The sequence below is a fragment of the Acanthisitta chloris genome, unplaced genomic scaffold (genome assembly GCF_000695815.1).
Source record: "Acanthisitta chloris isolate BGI_N310 unplaced genomic scaffold, ASM69581v1 scaffold35765, whole genome shotgun sequence".
In the NCBI taxonomy this organism is placed as follows: domain Eukaryota; kingdom Metazoa; phylum Chordata; class Aves; order Passeriformes; family Acanthisittidae; genus Acanthisitta; species Acanthisitta chloris.
This window is the reverse complement of record NW_008672710.1, coordinates 11,633-21,119: the sequence shown is the minus strand read 5'-3', so window position 1 is coordinate 21,119 and position 9,487 is coordinate 11,633. Positions and strand designations below refer to the sequence as shown.

The following is a 9,487-nucleotide window of genomic DNA, read 5'->3' as shown; positions in this document are numbered from 1 at the left end:
CAGGGGCAGCAGGACGTGACCCTTCCATGGAGACTCCATCCTGGGAGTTGGTGCGAGAAATGGGCTCAGGAGTTTTCTTCTTGCGCTGCAAACCTTTCTGGATGGACTGGGAATCCGTGGGCAGGTTGGCCAACTGGTGAAATACATTCCTCTTGCGGATAACAGCATAGACCAAATTGGAGTTCCCTGGGAATCACAGCCACAAATTTAGCAGAGAAGTAAGGCTCAAAGAGCTCTGCCAATACAGCACAGCTCCCTACAGCACAAAGCATCATTGTATCTCTGCAAGCTCAGAGAACCACGTTTCCACCCACAAAGGCAACATCACAGGGAAGAAAGAGCAGAGCTCAATATCCTCTGAGCCGTTTTAAAGCAGTACAGAAAATTCAGTGAAATCCTTCCTAGGCTGAAAGACTGGCAAAAAATGGCTTGGAGAGGGATATTCAAACAACTAAGAAGAAAAAGGACAGTTTAAACCACATATTAGCATCTACTTTGGAAGAAAAGGTTACCAGCCAAATTCAGTACTTCTCCGTCTTCAAAGGAGTTCACAGAACAAATCAGAGAGTTCCATTTGAGCAGAAATAGGCTTGAAACAGCAAAGCAAAATGGACAGAATTCTCACTGCCTGCAAGGCAGCAGAGAACAGAATGAAACCATCCTCTAATATAAAACACATATTACAGCCACAAAGGCTGTTTTAGGATTTGGCAACCACCACATGCAAGATTTCCATTAGGGAAGCAGAAAGGTCATTCTGGATTTTCAGGTTTAAAACAAAACATTACATTTTGAGCAGGTTTAGGGACCTCACTTCATTATTTCTTTGCCTTTAAGAGAGAAACTATAAGGCATTTCCTGGAAAGTAACAAGTGCCAGAACTTTATTTGGATGAGGCTGTTTGGTCTTCAGCCCCAGTGATCAGCCAGAGCAGAACTGAGAAGCACTTTAAAGGGTTTAAGGAGATCAAAGTTGTTTTGTCCAACCACCTACACTGCTGAGCAACACAAGCAGTTTCAGAGCAGCATCCAGGCAGTCACAACTCAAGTGTTACACACACACTTTCCCTTTTCCTTCCCCTCCATCCATCTCACCTTCTGACCTGCAGGAGGCTGAGGTTGTATGGATAATTAGCTGTCATCTCATTTTGCTCTAACCTAATCTGCCTGGGTCAGGACCCAACACTGATTACCTACTAACCCAACTTCTCAATCCTAGGCAAGTCTCCGCCTAGCTGACTTCTGACTTCTCACTTTCTTTCATCTGTTTGAACTTTCTCTGAACTTTCATCTCATGCTCTCTTGGACTAAACCAGTGCAAAGCCACTAAGTACAACAGTCAGTCTCTTACCATCAAACTGGTACTGAATGATGTTGTTGAAAACTTCCAGCAAGAAGAAAATGAGATGGTGGTTCTGGACAGCAGAGAACAAAAACCAGGTGGTAGAAAAAGCCTCCAGGAGATGCAGTAGCTTGTTAGCAGCCACCATGGAGAGAGACTTCAGGTATGGAGACACTGTGGAAGGCAAACAAACAAAAATTGGAAAAAGAACCAAGGTGCATTTATTCTCAAAAATACACCACTAAAAATGTGGCTTTTCTGTCCTTCCCACCCTGCACTTCTGACAAAGCCTTGTGGAATAACTGAGCCCAAGAGGGTTCCATGGAGCCCAAGAGGGTTCCACAGAAACATTTGCAGATACAAAAGAAGTGAAACAGAGATATTGCCTATTAAAAGGAGCCATTGTTGCTTTTACAGGGTCTTGTGTAGTTTTACACTAGTAACAGCATCTCTGCTGTGCCTCCTGAAAAGCTTCACAACTGGAACCACCTGGACACTCACTAAGCCTACAGGAAGCCACTCCACTGTGGGGAGGTGGCACTCCCTGCTGGAAAGGGACAACATTGCCAACCACCCTCACCAGGCCTGCTGGCAAATGCCCTTCTGCCCACCCAGGGGGGCTCCAGGACTCTGCTGTCCCCACCTCTGCCCCATGTGACCCTGCAGGCAGGTTTGGTCTGCAGCTGGTACCTCCAGCACAGAGTGGAAAGGCTGAGTTTCCAGCAGCAGGCACTGGCACTGGTCAGAGTTAGGGGACACAGGTAGGGGTGCAGGGAGAGGGAAGTGAGAGCAGCCAGTGCTGTGCCCGCTGTGGGCTGTGGTTTCACCTCACACAGCACTCACCATTCACCACAATGGTGAGCAGGCAGTCAAAGAGAGGCTGCAGCCGCTGGTGCCCACTGGTGATGATCTTGTGAAAGACCTGTGGAAGGAAGGAGTTCTTGAGCAAGGTAGTACCGTACTGAAAGCACCCTCTCAACCAAAACCAGTGCCACCCCCACATTAATAGCTTCCTGACACCATTCCTTCCTAGGCAGGGCCCTGCACACTCCACAATTACACAGGTGGGGAAGGCTGCTCTCACTGCAGACTCGCTCCAGGAGCACAAGCTTTCATTTGCAAAGAATCCTTTGGGAACGTGATTAGGGCTCCACCACACCACAAACAGAAACTGACAGTGAGCTGTCCCACAATGTTCAGGCAGCCTGAGACAAAACTAAACCACCAGGAAGTAAGAGACATCTTCACCTCCAATTCCTTTTGACTCTGAACCCTAATGATAGATGCTTGAAACCGTCCCAGAACTAATCACTTTACATTTGATTTTAGAGCAAACTTCTAACTCAAATGTTTGTCCTATTTTTCTTAACTATACTATCAGACATGGAAAGATTCAACTGCCTCATACCCAGTTCAGACATTCCCAATCTTGTCTTCCCACCTGTAGCTGGTATGTCTGTAAAGAAGGCCTGAGCATTATGAAAACACAGAGATGATCTGAGATTAATGGAATGCAATAGCAAAACACAGTGTCGAGGGCAGTTACAGTGAGCAGGTTTCTTCCTGCTTCTAAAGGGAATCTCCTTTTGGAGGTTTATCAAAAGCTGCTGAGAGATTCTTCTCTGGCAAAACAGCACTGACAAGACAGGAGGGAACCACCTGAGACTGGTACTGCAAAGCACACACTGTTTGTAGGCAGTGTTGTGGCTCTCAGCCCTACAGCCTGACAGTTGAATGAAACCTTGCAGCAAGCCAAAGCTGTAGGGCTGAGCTTGGTATCACTGTTATTCCTATTATGACAGATGTGCTCCACACAACCCTGGTTACCTGGGACAGAGTCAGATCTCCTGCCTTCCCCACCTACAATCAAGTCTAGCAGAGGCCATGCACCCATCCCACTCATGCCAGCCCCAAAGTCCTTTGGACACCAGCCCAGCACCATCAGGAGTCCTGTTCTTTGAGGTCATCTCTGGCAGATGGAATTACATCTCATACATATGCACCCTGCCAGGCACATCACCTCAGGTTAACAGTGTCAAAGATCTCACTAGTGCTTGGATGCATCCCACACACCTACTAGCTACTCAGTGGGCCTCTGATCTAGGGAGGATGAGTCTATTGAAGGAGGACAGTTATTTGTGGAGGTATGAAAGAGGAGCTAGGAGGGACAGAGAAGTGCTGGAGCTGTACTCACTATGATGAGCAGATCTGCATGTGTCCCTGTGAAGACAGGGATGTCCATAGGCACTCGTACAGAATACGGCTTGTTCAGTCGAACCCCGAAGTTACGCTCCCCACTGAGAAGCAGGAGGATGAAGACCCCAATGTGCATCAAGCCCACTCGTGCTGCAGGGAGAAAAACAAAAGAAAAAACCCACGTGTCACAGTGAGGCCAGTGGACTCCTGAAGACAGAGGGATAGTGAGGAGAGAAAAGAAACACTATGGGACTGAAAGAAAAACTGCAAACACCAGACCATCCTGCCAAGGATGCTCCCTTATCCACACAGGGTTCCCTCCGCTGCCAGTACCACTGCCCTCACCAAGAACATCTATGGGGCCAGTGTAGAGTGTTAGATCTTGGATAGATCATACTTTTCTTCATCATGTTCTTAATGTAAACCTATCACGGTAGTAGGAAAGATCTCCACTACATGGTGGTGGAGTTATGCCTCATTTCTCCCTCTTCACAGCATCAGGCACATAGTTTTCAACATGAGGACTCAAAACAAGTTAACACATGCTAAGGATCTCCCTTTCCTATGTTGTGGGATAGATCATGTCCTGCTTCTAGTCTGTTACAAACATTAAAACCCAGCTAACTGAACCACTCCATGCCTGTGGAAGGCCAGGAACATGCACTCAATATGCTGTTGCACCTAAGTGGTAAAGAGGAAGTATTTAAAAAAACTTTCTGGCTCAACTATCAAGCACAAATCATCCCAAATATTGAAAATAACCAACTTACACTGGTCTGCTCTGGCATCATTGAGAAAATACAAGATTGGGACAAGAATGTCCAGAACATCACTGCTCTTCAGCACAAAGAAGAGGAATTTCTGGAAGAAAAGGGAGGATTTCAGACAATCACAAGCATATTTGGTTTTCTGCATCATCCACAGGACTCAGGACAGGTACCCTCAAGCAAATTAGTCCTTCAACAAACGTTGGAGAGGCTCTTCAATTCCAGTGTTATTGGTGAAGTTATTATAACACCTGCTCCAGCACCTGCCTCAAGCATGGACCTTCAGGAGCTGCAGCCCCTCTCACAGGCTGTCCCCACAGCCAGATCCCCAGCTCCTGCAGCAGGGAGCAGTGGTGCTGACCATAGCACCCCAGAGTCACTGCTGACAGCCTGCCACAACCCTGCACCAGGGCTCACTGCAACAGGCAAGGTGGGGCAAAGATCAGCAAGAAGCAGATCCACACCTTGTTGAAGTCACAGAGTTTCCAGAAAAGGACAAGGAGTTCCTGATGGAACTGAATCTTCTTGGCAGAGTTTGGCAGGTAGGTCTGGACCAGCGGGTTTGATAACAAGCGAGCCACTCCTTTCAGGATGAACTGGAAATCCTGCCAACAGACCAGGAAAGAGACTGTGGTGGGCCCAGGGCTAATGCAATCAGCATGAAATCAGGAAAACAGTGCAGGATGGGAGCAAGTTACCTCCTCTCGGTGTATCCTGGAGAGGTAATTCACAAACAGATTGTCTGGTCCAGGAGGCTGCGTTCAAAGAAAAGGAGGGAAATGCTTATTGGCAACAAGGTTTATTCAGGAAGTTGAAGTGTAACCACTAATGTCTCTCACTTCAGCTTTCTGCCCTGAATGATTCAGTCTTAAATGAGAGAAGAGAGAAAGCACTGCAGGGAATAGTAAAGTCAGGGGCTTTTCACTTATGTGTTTCTAATTCAAATCAGTGACAAAAACCTACTGGTTTGGACATGTACAGGTGTTTAGATATCAACAGGAATGAAGCAGAATTGGACCAGAGAGAGCAGACTTCAAGGAGAGTGGTGGTGCTGGGCTCTACAGCTCAACATTCAATACCAGCTGGTGTGAGAGGACCCCAGGGAGTTCAGTGTCACTCACATCCACATCATCCATGGCTGTGCCAGTGGTTGTGCCATCCACTGTGGGACTTGAACTGGTAGAGCTGTCATAGTCCAAAGTGACAATCAGCACCTGAGCCGCCTCCTCCACCAGTGGCTCACGGTAGTCAGAGAACAGCAGGTGATTGTAGGGGATCCCATAACCCACTGGGTCGTAGGCACAGACGATGTTCAGGAGTGAGGTGAAGAGCGGGAGTGCATGTCTGAGGAGGAGAAAACACTCTCAGAAGGCAGAAGCAGGAACCAGAAGGTGCTGCCTTGGGGAAGGACACTCATCCCTCTCCTCAAGAGTGTGGAGTCATGACAAAACACAATCATCTTCTCTGACCTGTGACAGTGACCCATGACTGAGCAGCCCAGAGACACAAGCTGATGCTCTGGCTCACAGGTGGTCTCCTGGACCAGGGAAGGGGAAAAAAGGCTGTGTGACTTCCCAGAGGAATTCTGTGCAGCCGTGCGAAAAGGGGAAAGGACCTCAAAGCTCTCTAGTCTCTGAAAGACAAAACTGTCTTCCTTCAGCCAGGACTGTTCTCCCTCAGGTGAGTGACTGTGACCTGAGGAGCTAAAGTCCCAGAGGAGACAATGTCACTAGAGGGCGACATTCATCCGCCACCAACACCACAATACCCACTGCAGAGCCACACCACCATCCCAAGGAACGGGATCTCCATCCAGCAGGGACTGGGATCTGCCACTTCCCACAAGGCAGGGATCAGTCCTGCCTCAAACTCGAGTGAGCACTGTGCTCAGACTCTCCTTTCGCTGCTGAGGAACAATTCTCACTCAGCAGAGATGCTAATGGGGTGTATATGAGACTGGGACAAAGAAAAAGGACAACAGCCCCTACATGTTGGAGGCAGCAAGTCCTATGATCCCCCATTACCAACACACTCCATGAAACAGATTTGAAGGTATTTCTCCCCATCCTTCACCCTCACCTGTTCTCTGTAGAGCAGAAAAACTGTACCCAGGGGTTGGTGTTGCTGCTTTCTGAGGAGGGAGGCAGGTACATGGCCTCAGAGAAACAGGTCAGCAGCAGCTTCAGCAGCTCAGTCCTGAGAGAATAAAAGTAGAAGACAAGGCTTGAAGCCATTCAGGAGCAGGAACTGTGTGCAGGAGGCACAATCACTTAGCACTACAACACATAAGGAAGGCTCAGTCCCGTCTAGAAAGTACTCCCCGAAGAGAGCTAAGCCTTTTTCATTTCCTCAGCAATACTGCTGTCACTGGCAGAAAGCTCAGCAGAATTGCTGCCTTACAAAAAAGAAATCTAGTACAGAGCTTCTTGGCATTTCCAGAACAGGAATGTTTATCCAGTTCTTGTTGCAGACAGTCTGACTCCCATATCATACTACACAAAGCTATTCAAAAGGTCAGCTAGGATTTTTTTGTGTTGCCAGTCCTGTTAGCACAGGAGCAAGCAGAAAGCCCCTTGGGAATCATGGATATACCCAAGGAGGCAAAGAGAACTCATCTCCCCCAAATTTCCCACTCCTGAGCCCAGTTTCTTTTCATTCTGCCTTTGCAGAAGCTCTTACCTATTCAAGTCATGGATGTAGTTAGGCTGTGGAGAATGAGCAAAGCCCACTCCTGCCTCCCAGATGTACTCACAGCTGTCAATGGAGTGGATATCTTCTGCTGAGTCCTGTGGGACAAATAAGAGGTTGGATCACAGAAGGCAAGAGCCAGAGTTGGCAGCTGTAGTGCTATCCAAGGCAGTTCAGTCCCCCTCTCTATCAAAGAAACCAGCAGAGAAGCATCCAGACACTTACACCATTACTGGGCCTAAAAAAGCAGGTGCTGATGTCTTCAAAGAGCTCAGCCTTTGGGAGTAAGGGATAAAACACAGAGATGCAGGCACTGTGCACAGCAGAGAGAGCCCCAATTTCTAGCCACAACTTCAGGGCTGACTTCAGTGAGAGGGCAAACAGCAAAAGAATACAAGTCAGTCCTTGGTATCTTTTTCCCATTCCCTGACAGCTCTTACTTTTCCTCGTTACTCAATGCTGCTTCAGCAAATATCCACCATGACCTGTATCTCTGGGGCTACATGTTGCTCTGCCTTGAACAGGAGGTGGTGGTACCTATGTCTTTGCTCTTAACTTGCAGTCAGACCCAAGGGCACAGGTCAGACCAGACCCAGAGAGGGAAGCCAGCTCAGCAAGACTACAGAGGCTGCAGGCAGCAGACAGGCAGCCAACAGCAAGGGATATAAATCATTCGCAACCTCTAGTTGCCCAAAGCCCTGAAAAACCAGTCTGGCTGCTGCCAAGGGAAAAATCACAGGTGCAGGTGTGAGGGGAGGCTCTCCCAGGAAAAAACGTTGTCATCCTGACTTGTGCAATCCATCCCAAGTGAGAGCACTAGACAGCAAGTCCATTTGTTTCAGTCCCACTCCCACTTACTCTCAGCACATGGGTAGCTCTGATCCAACCTTAACCCTTCACCTCCAAGTGACAGATTTCAACACTCTCTACTATTCAGAAACCACAACCAAGCAATTTAGTACTCAGGCTGGTCAGGCAATTTTGCAGTCATCAAATACACAGTGGTTTAGGATGCTTATGTTCAGTTTGTCAGAGCTACACCAAAATGGAGGGCTCTCTTCTTTTGTTTATAGACTGGACCTACAAAACCCACCAGAGTCATTGGCAGGGAGAGAGGAGGGAAGGAGATGCACCAGAATCTGCTCTTAGCACACCTGGTAGAAGACCCCTGCTTCAGGGAACTCCTCTGAAGTACAGACAGTCACCATAAGGATCAGAACACATTTGTCTTTGCTGCCATGATACAAAGAGGGAAAGGAGGTAAAAGGACACCACAGAGAACATCTACTCATTCAGATCACAGCACGTGTGATCAGACAAAGCTGCTTCCTGTCCCAGGTTGCACCAAACTGCCAGAGAAGGGAACAAGGTGCTAAAGGTCTCTGCTCCTCTGGCAACAATAGAAGAGCAACTGTTTGCCAGCACAACCACCTTTTCCCGGGGGTTGAGCCTTAGTATGGGGGTAATTGCCAGCCACTCCACTGGAGACTCATCCAGCTGTCTCAGAACATCTGTTTTAGAAGGCACAAACACCACACAGTGAACCCAAAATGTTGATCAATAGTAGTCACTGTGGGTTCAATCTCAGCAAGTCTGTATTTTCCTGCCTGCAGCTTTGCAGGAAGCTGCTGGGGTTTTCCAGGGTATCCCCCACCATGCAGCTAATCTGCCTCTATGCAGATAATCTCATTACTCAACTTACCACCGTGCTCCTCCGGTGGCTCTGCACAGTGAAGTCAGGACAGAAGAGCAGATCTGTGACAGCGAGGAGCAGCGACTCAGCCAGCGGCCGAGCATTTTCATCATCTTCATCTCCCTAAAATGAGAAACAGAGGCAGCATTGTCAGCCCAGGGATAGCAAAGAGTACACAGGAACACCAGTATGGCACAGCCAGAGAAGACACAGTCCCCAAAAGCACACAGGGAGGCAAGAAGTTACAAAGGACAAGAGGGAGAAACACAAAAACCAGCCAGTACAGGAAAGATATTTCCCCCTGGAAGGTGATGACTGAACAGGAACAAACACTTTAATGAGAGCAAACTGAGCAGACAAAGGCCTGGAGATGTTGGGAAAGCAGAAGAGTAGCACTGGACCTTGCAACACGGAGATGCTTGACTTATTGAAGACAATAGAAAGGGAAGCATTTAGAGAAGAGAGTTTTACAGTCACAAAAGTGATTTGGATGGTGCACAGAGACAGCAATAGGAAAAAGCCAACCAGCAGCAATGAGGTGTAAAACCTCTCACAGTCCTGCATGGGCTGCCCAGAACTGGAGGTGACAGAACCAGGAGAGGCTGCATGCATCAAGCAAGGGGCCACCTCAGCCTGTCACAGCAGAGCAAGCACAACAGCAGAGACAATTTTGCCATCTCCTGCGTTCAAAGCAATCACTCCAATCACGCATGGCTACTCCTCTGCAGCCGTTGCCACGGGAAACCTTGCCAAATCCTGCCTGTCAAAGAGCATTCTGGATGGGAAGCCTTCCCCACCACAC

The 9,487-nt window shown here is 48.2% G+C and overlaps 1 protein-coding gene across 1 annotated transcript in view; it reads right to left on the bottom strand.

Annotated features, from left to right (window-relative positions):
• The window catches only part of HID1 (HID1 domain containing), a gene marked incomplete at its 5' end in the record, with an annotated part of 18,028 nt that overhangs the window by 4,323 nt on the left and 4,218 nt on the right, over window positions 1-9,487 (bottom strand). The window contains 11 exons of the mRNA XM_009074630.1: window positions 1-186; window positions 1,351-1,515; window positions 2,185-2,263; window positions 3,536-3,687; window positions 4,308-4,398; window positions 4,769-4,909; window positions 5,003-5,059; window positions 5,426-5,648; window positions 6,384-6,500; window positions 6,984-7,090; window positions 8,695-8,808. The exon at window positions 1-186 is cut by the window's left edge and continues 30 nt beyond it. Coding sequence (XP_009072878.1) covers window positions 1-186; window positions 1,351-1,515; window positions 2,185-2,263; window positions 3,536-3,687; window positions 4,308-4,398; window positions 4,769-4,909; window positions 5,003-5,059; window positions 5,426-5,648; window positions 6,384-6,500; window positions 6,984-7,090; window positions 8,695-8,808 — 1,432 coding nt within the window. The remainder of the gene's footprint in view (window positions 187-1,350; window positions 1,516-2,184; window positions 2,264-3,535; window positions 3,688-4,307; window positions 4,399-4,768; window positions 4,910-5,002; window positions 5,060-5,425; window positions 5,649-6,383; window positions 6,501-6,983; window positions 7,091-8,694; window positions 8,809-9,487) is intronic.